Source organism: Plecotus auritus (assembly GCF_963455305.1).
Source record: "Plecotus auritus genome assembly, chromosome: 7".
In the NCBI taxonomy this organism is placed as follows: domain Eukaryota; kingdom Metazoa; phylum Chordata; class Mammalia; order Chiroptera; family Vespertilionidae; genus Plecotus; species Plecotus auritus.
In genome coordinates this window covers 136500588-136520356 of record NC_137774.1, presented here as the reverse complement: position 1 = coordinate 136520356, position 19769 = coordinate 136500588, and the positions used below count along the sequence as shown (strand labels likewise).

General features: G+C 40.6%; 1 protein-coding gene across 1 annotated transcript in view; it reads right to left on the bottom strand.

Annotated features, from left to right (window-relative positions):
* The window catches only part of ANKRD31 (ankyrin repeat domain 31), a 110708-nt gene that overhangs the window by 7144 nt on the left and 83795 nt on the right, over positions 1-19769 (bottom strand). Inside the window, exons 19-21 of the mRNA XM_080677477.1 lie at positions 18971-19067; positions 12250-13240; positions 9600-9740 (exon numbers count right to left, since the gene is read on the bottom strand). Coding sequence (XP_080533603.1) covers positions 9600-9740; positions 12250-13240; positions 18971-19067 — 1229 coding nt within the window. The remainder of the gene's footprint in view (positions 1-9599; positions 9741-12249; positions 13241-18970; positions 19068-19769) is intronic.

The window sequence follows — 19769 nt, the reverse complement described above, 5'->3', positions numbered from 1 at the left end:
CACCTGGCACTTGCACATACTGCCAGTGCCGGCCCCACTCACACCCGCAGCTACCACCGGAGGTGCCGCTTGCACCCGCTGCCAGTGCCCAGCGTTGGTCTCGATCACTCAGCGCCATCAGCGGGTGGAGCGGCAGCTGACGGCCCTGATCGCCCCGAGGGCTTCTCCACCTCCCCCTGCTCCTGAGGGGTGATCAGGGCAGCAGCCGCTGCTCAAACCCATGACGGTGCTGGCCCCACTTGCACCCGCTGCTGGCACCGGCCCCAATTGCTCCACGCCATCAGCGGGTGCGAACAGGGCCAGTGCTGTCAGTGCATGGGAGCAGTGGCAGCAGGAGAGGGGCTGCTGGCAGACAGAGGACAAGGGGCCGTGGCAGGAGGGGCCAGGCAGGGGTGTGGAGGATGGGCCCAGACCCACCCTTGTGTCTATTGCAGCCTCGCGGTCCACAGTTCCTTTCAAGGTGCATGAATTAGTGCATTGGGCCCCTAGTACATTTTATAAGGAGCAAATTGTAACTTTGGTAAAGTATTGACTGTTATATATTATGAATCGGTAAACTGCAGCCCAAAACCAAATTTGAGCTGCCACCTTATTTACGTAAATAAAGTTTTATTAGAGCACAGTGATACCCACTTGTTCACTTAACATCTACAGTTGCTTTTGTGCTGCAACAGGATCAAGCAGTTGCAACAAACTATATGCCCATGAAGACTGAAACATTTATTATCTGGTCCTTCACAGAAAATATTTGTTGACCCCTGTTGTATATCATTATTTCTCTTATCCATTCACTTATTTAACAACCATTTATTTGGCACTTGATACTTTAAAACTTTTAAAAATGGTACTTTTCAAGAAATCAGATACTTAACTGATTAGATTAACAACATTTGGGTCTATACATCCAAGTTTTTTGTTTGGGTTTGTTTGTGAACTTAGCTACTGTTTATCACTCCAAAAGGTTAGAGCAGCCGTGGGCAAACTACGGCCCGCGGGCCAGATCCAGCCTGTTTGGCTGTTCTATCTGGCCCGCGGAGCCGAAAGAGCGGAGGGTTCTCTTGCTCTCCCCTCCGCTCCTTTACTTTGAATTTATATTAGTTCACACAAACACTCCATCCATGCTTTTGTTCCGGCCCTCCGGTCCAGTTTAAGAACCCATTGTGGCCCTCGAATCAAAAAGTTTGCCCACCCCTGGGTTAGAGCTTAGAAATATCTACAATGAATGGGCTGGGCTGGGGTGAACTGGCAAACACCTACCGGAAATATTCTGGGCCTGTCTTTGGGTCCTCCACTCTTAGTTCTAGGGCAGTCTGATAATATACCCCAGAAGCTAGGTTCACTGTAGCTAAACCATCAAGTCTTAACTTGAATACCACTTCCTCCAAGATGCCTTCCTAAACCTTTAATTCAAGTAATGACCCTCCTCTAGGCTCACATACCTTCTGTGCTCATATTTCTGTCAAGGCACTTATCACATTTAAATGAAATTATGTGTTAATGTATCTGTTTCCATTAAACTATAAGCTCCTTGAAGACAGGGTCTGTGTCATATTCATTTTTATACTCTAGTACTTCACATAGTTCCTGCCAAAACTGGGGGGGAGGGGGAAGGGGGACTCTGAAGTCCTAGCACTTAAGCAAGTTTCTTAAATTCTAAGTCTGTTTGTACATTTATAAAACAAGCACCTTTGGCTTATTAAGTTGTAGTGAGGATTAAAAGAGATAACATATGAAAATCATTTGGCATACTGTCTACCAAATCTTCCATAAATGCCTGTTACTGAACAGAGTGAGGAGCACCTAGGGAATCTGGCAGGGTTAGGCACCCTTTGGGCTCAGTCCCATGACCAAAAGAAGCCTGATAATGGGAATGAAACAGACCTGGCTACTCAGTGTGCTGACCCCTCCTCACTGGCATTGGAAGAAGGGCAAGGCACCAAATGCCATCTGTCAGTTCTCCAAACAACTAAAATTAGAAACAATGGATTTTGTTCATATTATGCCCTGACAATATACAATACATCTTATATACTCATCAATGTGGAGGCTCAGTATGTTTTCACCTGTATCTCAGATTTATCAGCACCACGCTCTAACCAACTGAGCTAACCAGCCAACCGACCCTATATCTCAGATTTAAAGTACATTTTTGTCAGTTGGGGGTAATCTTACCTAATAATAGACAAACATGTAAATTGACCGTACCTCCGCTATGCCACCAGCCAATCAGGAGTGATATGCAAATTAACCCAACGAAAATGGTGGTTAATTTGCATACACAGACGCCATAGCGACGATGCAGGCGTTCTGCCCCACCCCTGGTCTCTCAGGGCCTCTGGGCAGCGTGGGAAAGTGGGGCTGGAGCGGAAAGAGGGAGCTCCCAAGCGGAGAGAGGCGGCTCCTGGAGCAGAAAGAGGCGGCTCTGGGGCCGGAGTGGAAAGGCGGTGCTGGCAGCCAGGGAAAGGAAAGCCCATTCTAGCACGAATCTTTGTGCATCGGGCTTCTAGTCTATATATATAAAAGGCTAATATGCTAAGTGTCCTTCCAACTGTCCAACCAGTCGCTATGATGCACACTGACCACCAGGGGGCAGACGCCCAACACAGTAGCTGCTGTGACGCACACTTGCCATTTACAGAGAAATGGCACCAACAAAGCAACACTCGGCTTCCCCCAAGTGGAACACAGGCCCTGCCACCACCCCAGAGCGACAGCCCACCAAATCACAGCTGATACTGCCGAGATCCCATGGCACAAAATGCGGCCCACAGCCCAGCCCAGCCTGGAAATGGTGGCTGTGGGCACCAAGTAATGACGTCACGTAGCAAGGCCAGGCTTCCTCTCCCTAGCAACTAGCCTCCTAGCAGTTTCTTCAGCCCAGGAACACAACTTGCTTTATAGCCAGGTACAAACATTTCACACTTTAACCAAATGTCTGTGAAGAATTTTCCTGTGCCTCATCTCATTTGATCCTCACAGAAGTCCTGGAGTAGGTAGATAGGAGATTCAGTAGAACCCTATTTTCTTTTCATTAGCTGGAAAACAGAGATTTAGAAAGCTTAGAAACTTGACCCGACTGAAAAGAAGAAATGGTGGATGCTGAAAATGACTTCAGGTTTTCTCACTGTGCAGAATATAGTCAAACACTGCTGCAGTTAAATATTTTAGCCTTTGTTCTCCCTGCATGATCTACAATAATAATCTGCTTCGTGTTGATATTTACTGCTGTGTTGCTGACAATGACCTGAAAGAGAAGGTGGGGTGCATCACTGGGCTGAAAAAAGTTTAGCTACATCAGAAAGCAGGTCTAATTAAGCAAGTTTATTCTATATATATAAAAGGCTAAGTTGACTTGCACATGCACCATACATATAAAGCTCTCGCTGGTGCCAATCGCATGCGTGTTTCGATCTGTCATTGTCAATCATGAATTTGGTTGACATTTCTAATATAGAGAAAGATCAAATAACGATATTAAAATATTTCTCTTAATTAATTTCCTTTCAACATGCACAAATTCATGCATTGGGCCACTAGTATTATCTCTATATATAAAAGGCTAATATGAAAAGTGTTCCCTCGGGAGTTTGACCAGGAGACCAGGAGTTCTATCGCTTGCTATGATGTGCGCTGACCACCATGGGGCAGCGTAGAACATGGCGGGTGACCAGCGGCGGCAGCGGAGTGCTGAGGGAGCGAGGGAAGGAGGAGGCAGGGAGGCGGGGAATCTGATTGGCCCTGATCACTGGCCAGGCCTAGGGACCCAACCCATGCATGAATTTTGTGCACTGGACTCTAGTAATATAATAAAATTATAATTTAGTAGCCTTAGAGATTTTAAACATACCACATACAGCTTTAAGAAAATCCACTGAACTCTTTGAGGAAGATGAGGTTATGGCTGCAGCAGAGCTCTGTCCCGCCCGCTCCTGCTCCTGACTCACCAAGAAACAAGTTGATCAGGAAGCTGAGCCACAGCCATGGCTTTTAAAGGTACCAGAAAAAACCCGTGGAACCATGGAACCAGAGGTGGCAATTCACCGAATTACAATTACTCTAATCAGCCACAATATAAAATGGTTGGAGAAGCTGTATGCTGACTTGACCAGGGGTGCAAAGAAAAGAATCCCAAAGTGAAAGGACCAGGTCAGATGCCTACCAAACTCAGAGAATCACTACAAAAAACCCCCAGTGGGGAGGGGTCTAAAACTTGGGATCAGTTTCAGACAAGGATCCACAGTAACTTCATTGACCTGCGCAGCTCTTCTGAGATTGTTAAACAGATTCCTTCCATCATATTGAACCAGGAGTTGGAGTCTGCAGTCGCCATTGCAGGTGCTTAAATCAACTGTTTAAATAAATTGACTATCAGTTGTTAACAGCAACAACAAATCCAGAATTTAAAATCTATTTTCCACAAGATAGAGTGATTTGTTGAATAAGGATAGTAATAAATAGATCTCTAAATGAGCAGGCACTAGGTCACTTCTGGAATCTGTCCATCTCACATTAGTTCCTGTGCTCCAGTAGGATAAAGCCACCCCTTCCTAATGTCACAGTGCAACACACTGCTCATGTGTTTGTAGTGATGCTGGTGTAAACAAATCTACTGTCCTGCCAGCAGTGTAAAAGTACAGCACATACAATTATGTGCATTACATACTACTTGATAATGATAATAAATGACTATGCTACTGCTTTGTGTATTTACTGTACTATTCTATATAATAAAAGCCTAATATGCCAAGTGTCCAGTCATATGGTTGGCCATTCAACCAACCAAAGCATAATATGCTAATGATATGCTAAGGCCACTCAACTGCTCGCTATGACGTGCACTGACCACTATGGGGCAGACAGTCAACCAGTCAACCAGTCACTATGATGGGCACTGACCACCAGGGCGCAGACGCTCTGACCAGTAAATTAGCTTGCTGCTGGGGTCTGGCCGATCAGGACTGAGAGAGACGGGCCAGACACACCCTGGAGTCCTCCTGCGGTCCCGACCTGGCTGGCCAACCTCCGTGTCCCTCCCCGGCCCTGATCGTGCACCAGTGCGGTTTCTCTGGCTGGCCCGTGTCCTCCCACAATCCGGGCTGAGGGACGCCCCCCACCCGAGTGCACGAATTTCGTGCACCAGGCCTCTAGTAGAAAAATAATGAAGTACATCTGCCTATGACAAACTGATTCCTGGACTAAATCTCATTAGATGCAATTCTACCTCATATGCCTGCCCTGACAGAGACTAGGTTCGTAGGATTTTGGGCTACATAATTTCCAGCAATCTCAGCAACTTCACTATCCAAAGCCCATTTTGATGAAGGGTACCTGATGGGAAGCAACCTTCCCCCAGACGAGGACAAGTAAGAGAGTAGTAGCTCTGGGTAAGGTGTATTCTGTAAGTTGCTGTGTTCTTACTTTTCTAAAAGGTAGTGCTAAAAGGGTGCTTCACCCTGAGGCCACAGGTGCTTTCCCTGAAGCTTTCAGAGCAGAGATCCATTATTCCTCAGAAACCAGTCTATGCCGATGCCCTAATATCATATTTAGGAAAGAAGTGGGGTATATGAAGTGTGCATGCAGGTGTTTGGGGTGGATGGACAATTCAGGCAGCCACTATTCTGAAAATGTAGTGAATGAGCCAAGTGAAATGATCAACTAACTTTATTTTGGTTGGGTCTCTGAAAAATAAAGTATGGTATCAACTGTCATTAACCGCAGTAACAAATGTTTCTCTACACCTTATGTATTAACATGCATCAAGAAAAGAATATAAAACATAACCTGCCTTTGAATATTAAAGAGGTGTCCAAGAATTTGTTTCCCTGCTGGGACTGCATTTTATTTGAAAGTACCAGTCCATTTTTTCGCAGATCTTCAGAAAAAAAGTTATTGGTATGACTAATGAGAATCTGTTCACAGATGATCAAATGACTGTTTTAATTTCATTCTAAGTTTTAAGAAGCAAGTCTTAACAACCTTTCACTACTCCAAGAGGATGAAAGAGAAAAGAAAAATTGTTTTCCATCTTAGGGGGAGTAAAAAGGCAAAGTTCATTTCTTTAAGTTCGTTGCAAGATAAAAACACATTTGGGCTAAGAATATTAAAATATTTCTAAGGAATTCAAAAGACAAGACAGAAAAGAGTATCAAAGTGTAATTGTAATAACTGCTTTGCAAGAGCTGATCCTGGGGAAACGATGAAAGATATCTTCCTCACCTCCTCACCATCCTGAAGCCTCTCTTTCCACTTCCCCCAGATACCCTATGCAGTTAGAGGCAAGGTAAGTGCAGCAGGCCTTTCACATTATTTATGTCTTTAGGATTCATACCTCAGATATTTGTATTTTAATCTTTTTAATCCTCACTGGAGGATATGTTTATTTAGTGAGAGGAAGGGAGAGAGGGAAAGCAAAATATTCATCGGTTGCCTGCTGTATGTGCTGGGGATCAAATCTGTAACCTAGGTATGTTCCCTGACTGGGAATCAAACCTGAAACCTTTTGGTGTATGTGACAATGCTCCAACCAACGGAGCCACACCCACCAAGGCTAGATACTTGTATTTTAAAGGGGCCCATATCTCTAACCATCTCCTCCTGAGTAGAAGCTGGACTCACAGGAGGTTTAAGTTATGACACACTGGGAGTATAATTAATGGACTGAATGAGGCTGTTGGTCCAGATAAACAATTTCCATCACTTTCTGTATTCCTACCCCAACTTCTCCATATCTTGATATTCCTAATCATAGTAGTGTGAGAAATTTTTTTAGGAAGTGTGTAGGGTGAGGGGGAAACCATAGAGAAAAGTCAATGCTATATCCAAAGGAGTACATTTATGAGGGTAGAATTCAGACAGGGAAGCATCACAATGGGAAGTGTGTTTGCAAAAGAGATCTGTCAGTGCTCCTTGAGTCACGGCCCAAACGGCAGCTTACTTTTTATCTGCATAAGTCTAGTCCTGGGCTTGAACTGTCATTGCCATTCTTATGATTTTCATACTGCAACTGTGTCACAGAAAGGCATTTTCCCTGTGGAAGTGGGCCATTTTTGCAGCACAAGAATAAATCTTTGCAGAAATTCATAAAGGCTACTGAATGATTCTGAGTTCAGGGCAAGCTATTTCCAGGGAAAGGAAGTGGGCCTCCCTTGTGTGTGATATTGTTGTAAATGTAGAAAACAGTGCATAGGGAATCAGAAGATCAGGTTCTAGTCCAGTTCTGGCACTTACTGGTCTTGAGGCTAATCAGGTCACTAACCACAAGCAATACTGTTTTCATATCCACGAATAAAGATTATAGTCTATCTTCTGACTTCTTAGGGGTTTGTGAAAGAATATACATAAAAGTGTTTTATAAACCACAGTGCTATGCAAGTCCTAGCATCTCCATGTTGGAAGGATCTTTAGAGACCATTGGCATTATTATTTATTTTATACATAAGAAAACAGGTTCAGAAAGGTTAAATGATTTGACCTAGATCAGCGAGTCTCACTCCAGGCTGCACATTAGAATTGCCTGGAAACCTTTTAAAAAATATTACTACTTGGTCTTTAACTCAGACTATTAGATCAGAAGCTAAGGGCCTGGAGTCCACAAGGCACTGGTAGATTTAAAAGCTCCCCAAGTGATTCTAATGTGTAGACAGGATTGAAAACTGTTGCCCACATCATATAACTTACCAAGGGTGGTATCAGGAACAAGCATGGTCCCCTGTCTCCCACAGAGAGAGAGATCACTCTGCCACATCAGGATGATGGCTAATAGCCAGGAGACTGTCAGTGACAGCAAATAGTGATGCCCAATGGGAGTACGCAGGATTCCTGTGGCTAGGCCCAGCTGCTTGGGTAGGAAGTATGAGTCATCTCTTAGTCTTGTGGCTCTGTCATTCTGTCTGATGCAGGACAAGACCTAGTTTTATGGCATTTCTTGCCTGACAACCAACTATTCCTGGTCCCATAGCCTCACCAACATTCTTAAGACTAGTCAGTTGAAATGTTCACATTTACCAATGTAACAAAAGTTCCCTTCATCAAGAAGTGACTATGAATTCAGGAGTTACTCCAAGACAAGAGGAGGTAGAGGCAATTTTTGTGGTGAAGTTTAAAAGAGGCTTTTAAAATAAACTCACTGGAGTAGAGTTTCTCAGCCTAGAGTATTTACTGGAAGTACATGCATGGCCTATAGAAATTGTTAAAACTGTTCCTGTTTTTAGAACAACTTTTTAAAAATGTAATCCTGTTCAGATAATCTGTATGAGTATCTTATATCCAAGATTTGCACTAATATTGATGTCCACATTTGCATTTGGCTTCACTATCACATAGATGTTAAACAATACAACCCTAATTGACATGGCTAATGAGAAAAGATCAGAAGCAATGTGGTATGTAAATGAGGTACAGAGTGAGGGCTAAATGATGTCACAGCCAGTTATTCAAAAGCGGAGATGCAGTAGTTCTAGTAGAGAAAAAGAGTAGGAGACTTAAGTCATCAGTAGGCACACTGTAACAGAGATATATCAAGCTCAAAAGAACCTAAGCTATAGCAATCAGTACCATATTTATACTGTGAGCATAGATTCAGTTTCAGCAAAATAATATAATCTATCATAAGTTTAAGAAACGTTGTAAAAAAAGGAATTTCCATGGGTTAAGTGTTAATTACTAATATGTAAATATGATTTATGAGTCCATGGAAAGGACTGGGCAAAGTGAATTGAAAGCAGATGGCCAATTGCCACAAAGATCTAGGAGACCAGAATGCTGTGTTTAGGGACACAGACCAAGAGCAGGGGTTATGAGAAAGGGTGAGCAGGGCTTGGACAAAAAAAGAGGAAACTATGCCTCTTATTAGTGCTGGACTGAGGCTTACTGTAATAGTGAATGGAGGCTGAAGATATCTGCAGTTCTGTTAAACGGTAATGGTGGATGTCTAATTTTCACATTGCCTGGGTGAATCATTGCAAGACTGTTCCCTTAAGTGGTGCCATAGACATCTGGAGGTGGCTGGTCATTGGACCTCAAGGGTGTCAGTCATTAACAGTCTTCAAATTGGTGGTCAGACTGGGCTTGTAAGTCAGAAGACAGAACTGAGGGGGAGGCTACTAAGTCTGGGAAGTATGAATGAAAAGAAATATTTCTTTTTGGGGGAACTAGCAATTCATAGATAAAACTATGTTCAAACATAAAAATGCACCATAACTTCTGTGGGTCTTAGGACCCTTGCTGGTTCCTTCTGTCTTTAGGAGAAGATTCTGTCAGAATGCTGATAACATATTAATAAATTATTAAAGTCAACAGTGGTTCCAAATTTTCTACATGGAGTCACAAGGACCTGAAATCACTTGGGGTCAAGAAAATTGGGGGCATTCAAATTTCTGAGACAAAGTGAGGAGCAAGGAAGAAGGCCCTTGCCCCTGGGGAATTCTGGCAAATAGAAATTGTGGGAGAAAGCATGTAGCATATTGCAGAAGGGACACCTAGGGACAAAAATGAACTTGCAGAACGTGCAGATTTCTTTAAAAGAAAAAAAAAAGTAAGTAGTTTTATCATTTTTAAAAAAAGTATCTTTCCATTTGAGCATGAAGTGAAAGATGACCCACCTTACTCCAAGCATAATTCCAGGTCACATGACTGTCACCTCCTAGAAGATCCTTGAGCCAGGTGACTGGATTTTGATAAATCTGACCATTTTCTCCCTTAATTTTACCACTCAATAAAACACTGGCTTTGTGGGTAGTCTCCTGAAGAAAAAAAAAAAGTTAATATTAAAAAATTAATGACATATGTGAACTTCTGCTTCTGGCCATGAAGTAACAGGGACCAGATTTACCCTAACACCTGACGCAACCAAAAAACAGACAAAATATATAAAAACAATGGTTTAAAAATCCTTAAAACTCAATAGGAAAACAATAAAAATGAACAGAAGATTTGAACAGATATTTCATTTAGGAATAAATATGAAGGCAAATAGCACATGAAAAGATACCATAACTAATCATTAAGAAATGTAAATTAAAATCACAACACATGGCCGAAACCGGTTTGGCTCAGGGGATAGAGCGTCAGCCTGCAGACTGAAGGGTCCCGGGTTCGATTCCGGTCAAGGGCATGTACCTTGGTTGCGGGCACATCCCCAGTGGGAGGTGTGCAGGAGGCAGCTGATCGATGTTTCTCTCTCATCGATGTTTCTAGCTCTCTATCCCTCTCTCTTCCTCTCTGTAAAAAATCAATAAAAAAAAAAATCACAACACATGTACTACTAAATATACATATTTACACTATATGTTAGCATGGCTAAAGTTAAAAGACTGATCATACTAAGTATTGGCTAAGGAACTATAACTCTCATTGATAGCTAGTGGGAATGTAAAATGTTACAAACTTTGGCAATTTCTTAAAAATGTTAAATATACACTTACCATATATAATTTTGCCACTCCCTTCTCAAGTATTTACTCAAGAAATAATGAAAGTCTATGTCAGACCAAAACTGTATGTCAATGTTCGTAGTAGCCTTATTTGTAACAACCAACAATTGGAAACAATCTAAATGTCTACCACAGATGAATTAATAAACTGTAGTATATACATATAATGAACTAATACTCGGCAATAAAAATAAACAAACTACTCCAGGGGTTGAAAGTAAAAAAAAAAAAAAGAGAGAGAAAATACAGAGATAATGCAAACAACAAGGATGAATTTCAAATAATTATGCTCAAGAAAGAAGTCAGGCAAAAATAAATACATATGGTATAATTCCACTTATACAGCATTTTTAGAAATGCAAACTAATGTATAGGGACAGAAAGCAGACCAATAATTGTCTAGACAGTGGCATGGGAAGGGAGCAGATGAAGGAGGTGTACAAAAGGACACAAAGAAGTTTTGGGGATTGATGTATATTGCTTGTGGTCATGGCTACATAGGTGTATACATATGTCAAAACTTGTCAAATTGTATACTTTAAATATGTGTATTGTATGTGTCAATTACATCTTAATAACTATTAATATGAAAAGTTGTATTAAAATTTAATTGTAGCTAATCCAGAGACGTAACCACAACTGTCAAAATATGAGTTAATGTAATTAATTTACTAAATAAAATGTAATTTGCTCTGGCTAATCTGAGGTAGGTACTACTTAGCAATAAACTGGTTGACAGGCAAGCAAATAGGAACATCAAGGAATCTGAGATCAAGCTACTAATTTGGTCTTTAAATTATAGTTTGAAGCTTCAAAATCTTTTTTTTTTTCCTGCTCCTAATTTATAAGTAAAGCTTACTAACTAGGAAAAGCCTAATTACCCAGAGATGGAAAGGGTTGGAAACATAGGTCATTCAGATTAAATTCCAGTTAGCCTGGATTGATATCTGTTGCATGGTCCATAAGAAAGGAAGCATTCCTGGGCTCTGCAATCTTTGCCACTCTGAATTCCTTTGAAAAAGTGAATGTGGGGAGGGAGGAGAGGAAGTCTCTTTTGTCAGCATTTCTAGCAGAATCGTTTTTCCCCTCCTTTACTTTTATGCATATGTGATATTGTTTTAAGTGGGTCCGATTTACGCAAACTCCAAGTCACTTTTTTTTGTAAAAACAAACTGAGCCCTGGCTAGTTGCTCAGTGGTTAGAGCGCCCGCCTTTTGACCAAAGGGTTGCAGATTTGATTCCTGGTCAAGGGCACGTACCTCAGTTGCAGGTTCAATATCCAGCCCCAGTCGGGGTATGAAGGAGGCAACCAATCGATGTCTCTCTCTCTCTCTCTCTTTCTGTCTCTCTCTCCCTCCCTCCCTCCTCTCCACTCTCTCTCTAAAAATAAACAAACAATGGAAAAAATATCCTGGGATAAGGATTAAAGAAAAAACACACAGAAAAACAACAAACTAAGTTTCTATGGAAGATGAATTTATACTTATCTCTTATCAGGGGAAGCTTCAGCAGTACACTGGTAGTTTCCAAAATTTTGAAATCAAAGCCAGCTCCAGCTTACTATTTTTATGTTGCTCTTAAATCCTTCTTGGTGCAATATAATTTCAGTCTGAGAGCCCAAAGATACTTGTGACTAAAATGTACAGGGAAATCTAGAAGCATGATTTCATTTGCTAAGAATACAATGGTTGTGGTCTCTCCATTCAAGAAGCCCAGCCAAACCCCATTTCACTAGTTGGAGGTAAATGCCTATACTATGCAACAGCAAAATTTATTCACTTTTAAAATTTAGATCATTTTAGAGAAAAAAAAAGGATACCTGTGTTTTGAATTCCAAAATGTTATTTCCTGGATTAATTCTTCCTAGAGCTATCAGATCCTTTATCTGCATACGCTTCTTTTTAGGAGCTATGCTGTTCTTTAAAGGCTTTTTTGCAGTATGCTGAGGGCCAGACCCAGAGGAGGAGGTGCTCTGACTGTCATTTGCATGTGGAACAGCAAAAGCTGAATTTTTAAGATATGGTTTCATCTGATGCCCCATATCACTGCCTAAATCATCAATATCTTGATGTGTCAGGGTTTCTGATGCCCCCCTAGGTGGTTGCTGGGAAGCTGTTTTCTTGTTTCCTCTTTTTGGATCATAATTGGAAAGAGTCTGACCACAAATAACAGTTGATGGATGGGCATCATTTGGGACAAGTACACTTGTGGTTTCTGAAGTATTTAATGGGCCAGTTAGTGCAGAAGGACTATAGGAGTCATGACCTTTGGTTGTATGTTCTGTAAGATCATTTTCTTTTTGTAAATATTCTGCTTGAGCAATAAAAGCAACAGGTAACTTAATCTTTTTAGTGCCATCTGAAGGTCTGGATTTTGAAAACTCATCCAAGGAACAGTCACTGACATTTCGTCTAGAATTCAACTTAATTCCAGAAAATTCTTCCCTTCTCACTGTCCCTAAATTTAGACAAGTGTTGGTATTTTGGCTGTCGTTCCATGTTTCCAGAGACAACTGTGACTCCTGTGTGCTTTCACAAACAGAGCTGGCAGGAGAAAATGAACCCGCCAGGGGCTGCACTGAATTTTCCAGGCTGGTAAGCTCTTGGCTGTCCTTTTCACAAGGGATCTCTGAGCTGGATGGCAGTTTCCTCAAACTAAGACCAGACACAGAGGTAACATTCTTATAGTTTTGAATTTTCTGGCTTATTTTTCTCTGTTTTTTTGCCACAGCTAAAAGGCTCTTCTGTCTCATGGCCAAGTTAGCCAGTTGTTCTCTCAGGACACCATGCTTAAATGATTCTATGGATACCCTATAGTAAGAAACAGAAGGGACAAAAAAATACAAACAGAGTAAAAAGTTTTTTTAAAAACAGTCATTTGTACTTTAAAGATACTTTGTCTCAATTTAAATTTGACCACCACGAAGTACACAAGATTCTGTCTTTGTAAATGCATTGCCTTTCTAAGGAGGTGGCAGTGTGGTTATCCACATTTATACCCACATTTATATTCAGATCATTATTTAGCAATTGTGAGTCAAAATTGCTAAATAAAAGAGAAACAAAACTTGGGTAGTCTATCCGGATATCTACTGGTCCTTTACTTGGAAGCTAGTGATTGGTGGCCGAGGAGAAACACCATTCTTTAAGTTTGAAGTTTGGTTACCTGTTTACAGTGGAAAAGTGTATAAAGAAGTAAAATTTGGAAGTTCCACTCAAGTTCCCTTAATTTCAGAAGAGTGAGATTGTTTTGTGAATAATTATGCCTGAGCTAACCTGAAAATTCAGTTCAACAAGTAATTACTGTAATTGTACTAAGCATTTTCAAGTCCAGAGGGACTACTCAGACAAGCATTAACCCATGTGCCTCCCCCAAACCAAATCTCTCAGGGGTGAGGACTAAGTGGGAGGAAATGGCTCACCCACACCTCTGTTTTTTTATTATATTCCACAGTTACCACCTTCAGGACATCCTGTGACACCTTGTTTCCAGCTGTTCTCAACCTTTTTGTTCTCAGGACTTTCTTATACTCCTAAAAATTACTGAGAGACCCAAAGAGCTTTTGTTTATATGGGTTATATCTATCAATATTTACTGTTTAGAAAATAAAACTGAAAAAAATTTAAAACACAAGAATACCCAAGCACACATTCCATTAGCTATTAGAGTGATGATGTCATCACACACTATGTGGCCAATATAAAATTCCATTATACACTCATGAGAGAATGAGAGCAAAAAAGGGCAAATAACATTTTAGTATTCTTAAAAAATAGTTCTGACTTCATAGACCCCTTGAAATAGTGTCAGGGATACTTAGGGACCACCCATTAAGAGCAGCTGTTTTAAGGAAAGCAGTAATATAGATATCTGTTTCTTCTGTCACAGTTTAGAGTTGTTGCTGCTAAACTCCAAGTATACTGGGTATTAAAGTAGATGTAAGTGCTGTAAAAAAAAATAAAGTAGATGTAAGTGTAAGAAACAGAAAGAAGAAATAAGATTAACAAACAACTGATAGCATAAAATGCAAGAAAATAGAGAAAAACTAAGTTAACAATATCACATTTAAAAATATGTGAAACAGAGGCTTCAGACAAAATGGCAGCGTAGGTAAACACGGTACTCAAATCCTCCCACAACCATATAAAAAATACAACTAATCTTTAGAACAACCATAATTCAGAACTGCCTGAAATTTAGCTGAATGGAAGTTCCACAACTAGGGAATTAAAGAGGCCCCATAGAGACCAGTAGGAGGGGTGGAGGCATGGAACAGGCTGGTGTGGCAGTTTTTAATTGGGAGGGATATCTTGGCTACAAAGGTCCCCCCCTGAGGAGTGAGGGATGCCAGCCCCATACCAGACCTCTAGCCCAGGGTTCCAGAGCTGAGAAAAGAAGTCTCCATAACTTAGGGTTGTAAAAACCAGCGGGGATTGACTGAGTGATATGGATGCTGCTGGAGTCCTAGGCAGCTCCTCTTAAAGGGCCCACTCATTAACTTATTTGGACTCACTCCCTCTGAGCTACCTCATTGGGGCAGCAGCTTGAAAGGAACCAGGGACATACGGGGAGTAACTAAATTGTCTGGCATCAGTGCAAGAGCTGGGGGAGAAGCTTTCTCCCAGACAAAAGTGCTGGCAGAGGCCACTGTTCCTTTGCTGAGCCCTTTCCCAACAAAGCCGACAGACGGGTGCCAAGTCTGAGTCTTCATCAATTTGGCTCACATTTTTCGCTCCATTCTGGTGATTCCTTGAGACTCTGCCCTATCCAACTTGGGGACTTATCCAAGCCATTTCCAGTGGCTTTTCCATACAACTGTCCTCTCTTGCCTCAGAGGACAGACTTTCCTAAAATCTTTCAAACAAGCAGCAGCTGGCCTCAGTGTACCCCATATCTCTTGCTAAGTGGCCCCAGGCCTGGCACTAGCTGCAGCCTGCCTTGGCTCAGAGCTTGGCCTCTCCTGGGTACCTCCAAACCCAAAACAAGTTAGCAGCCATCTGCAGATAACTCTGTAGCTCATGCCAGGTGGGCCTAGGCAAGGCACCAGAACCTCCCTGGAGGCCCCAGAGTCAGTGCACTCAGTGGACAGCTTCAGACCATGCCGAATTACAACGCTACCACCTCCATGAGTGATATACTCAAGGAAGCTCCCATAAGACTGTCAGGTGATTTCTTAACAGAAACTTTGCAGGCCAGAAGAGAGTATCAAGAAATAAAGTGCCCTAGCCGGTTTGGCTCGGTGGATAGAGCGTCAGCCTGTGGACTGAAGGGTCCCCCAGGTTCGATTCCGGTCAAGGGCATGTACCTTGGTTGCAGGCACATCCCCAGTAGGAGGTGTGCAGGAGGCAGCTGATCAATGTTTCTCTCTCATCAATGTTTCTAACTCAATCCCTCTCCCTTCCTCTCTGTAAAAAAAATCAATAAAATATATTTAAAAACGAAACAAAACAAAAAACAGAGTTTAAAAAAAAAAAAGAAATACTCAAAGCGATGAAAAGCAAGGACCTACAACAAAGAGTACTCTACCCAGCAAGGTTATCCTTTAGAATTGAAGGTCAGATAAAGAGCTTCCAAGACAAGAAAAGCCAAAGGAGTTCATCGCCACCAAACCAGTAGTACATGAAATGTTAAATGATCTTCTTTAAGAAGAAGAAGAAGAAAAAAAGATAAAAAATATGACCAATAAAATGGCAATAAATACATATCTATCAACAATTGAATCTAAAAATAAAAATAAATGAACAAGCAGAACAGAAACAGATTCATAGATAGAGAACATTTTGATGATTGCCAGATGGGAGGGGGATTGAGGGGGTGGGTGAAAGGGTGAAGGGATTTAGAAGTATAAATTAGTAGTTATAGTATAGTCATGGGGGTGTAAGGTACAGTATAGGGAATATAGTCAATAATATTCTAATAACTATATATAGTATCAGGTGGGTATGAGATTTTTCAGGAAGATCACTTAGTAAGTTTTATAATGTCTAATCACTGATGTGTATACCTGAAACTAATATAATATTGTATGTCAACTATAATTGAAAAGTAAAAATAAATTTAAAAATAAAACTGTGTGAAACAAAGAGTTCAGACATAAAATAAAAGTGCTCTTTAGTTTGTAAGATTTTAAGTCTTACAGCAATTTTAATAAGGACTTACACTTGAAACCCTAACTGATCAGGAACTTTCCAAAATTCCAAGTATATTGCTAATCAAAGGACATAAGAAAAATTGAAGCTAGCCTTCTCCAAAGTCCCCCAGGTTGGCCCAGGCAAGGCACTGGAACCTCCCTGGAGGCCCCAGAGTCAGTGCACTCAGAGAACAGCTTCCTTTATTCAAGTCCCTATCTGTAGGTCTTATAAGCTCATTGGCTTTATAGAAAGGAATTTATGACACTTATTCGAGAGTAAAGCAAAATGGATAAAGATAGTAGATTTATAATAAAAATAAAAACTGATTTTAAAGTAAGTTCATAAAAAATCTGAATATGCAACGGATGCCAAAAGATTATGACAAGAATATAAAGGAATAGACATATTACGTGTAAATAAAGAATAGGGTAAAAAAGATCTGCATATTCATTGCAGCATTATTCACAACAGTTAAGACATGGAAACAACTTAAGTGTCCATCAATGAATAAAGAAAATGTAACACACATACAGTGGAATATTATTTAGCCACAAAAAGAAGGAAATCCTGCCATTTGTGATAACATGGATGGACTTTGAGGGCATTATGCTAAGTGAAAGTCAAACAAGAAAAAACAAATACCCTATGATCTTACCTACATATGATATATATATGTATATAATATACATACATAGTAGGTCCTCGGGTTACATCGGAGATCCGTTCCTACTGCACGACATTTGCCGTAAGTTGGAATTCACCTACATAAGCACCTACATCACTCACATGGAGCACATACACAGCAGTAATGATGTGAAATAGTAAAAAAAGTTTAAAAGAAAGATAACAATTCCTGACCTTTACTTGTGGTAAATAAATAATAAAAAACATAAAGCACATATGTACATATGTCAAAATGACAGAACTTTTTTTTTTAATAAATAAATGGGAGATGGCAACATAACCATGAAATGACGTACATCAAGTCCAACGTAACCCGAGGACTGTCTGTATATATTCCAAGAACAAAAGGTGGGAGGCAGGAGGTGGCTGATATGAGTGAAGGTGGTCAAAAAGTACAAACATCCAGTTATAAAATAAAAAAGTCATGGGGATATAATGAACAGCCTGGTGGTTACAGTTAATAATACTGTATTGTATATTTGAAAGTTCCTAAGAGAACAGATCTTAAAAGTTCTCATCACAAGAAAAAAAATAGAAAATGCCCAAACAAGAAAATATCCTATATAATAAAAGCCTAATATGCTAAGTGTCCAGTCATCCGTTCAACCAATCAAAGCTTAATATGCTAATGATATGCTAAGGCCACTCAACTGCTCTCTATAACATGCACTGACCACCAGGGAGCAGATGCTCCAACCAGTAGGTTAGCTTGCTGCTGGGGTCCGGCTGATCAGGACTGAGCAAGATGGACCGGACATGCCCTGGAGCCCTCACGCAGTCCCTCCCCAGCTGGCCAACCTCCCGCATCCCTCCCCAGCCCCAGTTGTGCATTGGTGGGGTCCCTCAGCCTGGCCTGCACCCTCTTGCAATCCAGGATCCCTCAGGGGATGTCTGAGAGCCGGTTTCGGCCCGATCCCGCAGGCCAAGCCGAGGGACCCCACTGGTGCACGAATTCATGCACCGGGCCTCTAGTATATATATAACATCTTTCTCAACAAAGGATGAGAAGCCCTAGCCAGTTTGGCTAAATGGATAGAGCGTCGGCTTGTGGACTGAAGGGTCCCGGGTTTGATTCCAGTCAAGGGCAAGTACCTTGGTTGCAGGCCCCAGGCCCTGGTAAGGGCTCGTGTACTGGCAAGGGTGCGTGCAGGAGGCAACCAATCAATGTGTTTCTCTCACATGGGTATTTCTCTGTCTTTCCCTCTCTCTTCCACTATTTCTAAAAATCAATGGGAAAATATCCTCCGATGAAGATTTAAAAAAAAAAGAATGAAAAGAGGTATATAACCCATATAATCAGGATAAAACTCTTTAAGAACCTTGAAAACTTAGAAGTACACAAAACAAATAAATATACATAATTAAACTGCTTAGGAGGACAACATTTGTGATAGCAAAAAGAAAAAATTTTAATGTAAAAAATTTGAGTTTACTAAGGAAAAAAATTTACCTTGGGGATTCATGACCAGAAAGGCTTTCATAAAATTCTTGGCTGTAGACAAGTTTTCTACAACTTTTGGTTTCCTGAATATTTCCAGTAATGAAGAAAAATATCTTTCTGGGAAGTACAATTCCCCATGGAGGTAACAGATTAGATAAAGTTATTTTTTGGTCCTAAGCAACAGTCTTAAGAATTTGTATTCTAAGAAATTCTAGGCCTTACTATTATAGCTAAAAATGTATAAATTCTAATAACTCTAACACACTCCTATTTTTTCCACTCACCTGTATTTTTTAGCCAGATCATCCCTTTCTGCCTTCTGTTTGGCAAGCACATTATCCAAAATCTCTTTTATCTCTAACATCTTTTCAGTGTATTGTTCTAGAAACATAGTAATAAAGTAAAAAGTCAGTTAACTGAGAGATAGCAAACGTTAAATTTGGTCACATAGGACTCAGCCTTGCTGTTAATTTCAAAGTTATTTCCTTATCCTTTCCCCAATATCAGTGGTGCAGATATATAAATCAAGGCTTAATGACTTACGTCACCATATGGAAGTACCCTAACATGTATAGGTAAGAACACCGTACCAAGCAAGAGTCAGCCAGCCAGAGTTCTAATCCTGCTACCCTATTGACTAGTCTTAAACAGGGCAAGTCACATGACCTCTATAGTCAGCTTCCTTATCTGTGAAATAGGGGGGTAAAGAAAGATAAATAGGAAGATAAGTATTTTGTCTATTAAAATTATTTACTTTTTTAAATACAAAAAAATACATTATCGTTGTAAAGAATAATTTCAAACAATATGAATGTTTACCCAGAAGAAAAGTAAAGGAGTATCCCACTCACCTCCCTGCTTCACCTCTATTTTACTTTATAAAAGAGACTGCTGTAAATACTTTGGTAGCAGTGTATGTATTTGTGTGTATATATTAAATATATTTATATAATGTAGTGTTATATATATATTTATACTATATAACTACATATATGTGTTTAAAAATAATAATTGTGCTATCAGTTCTTGCTCTTTAGTCTTAACACTTAGGTAGGGCTATATGAAATTGAAGGTCACTTATAG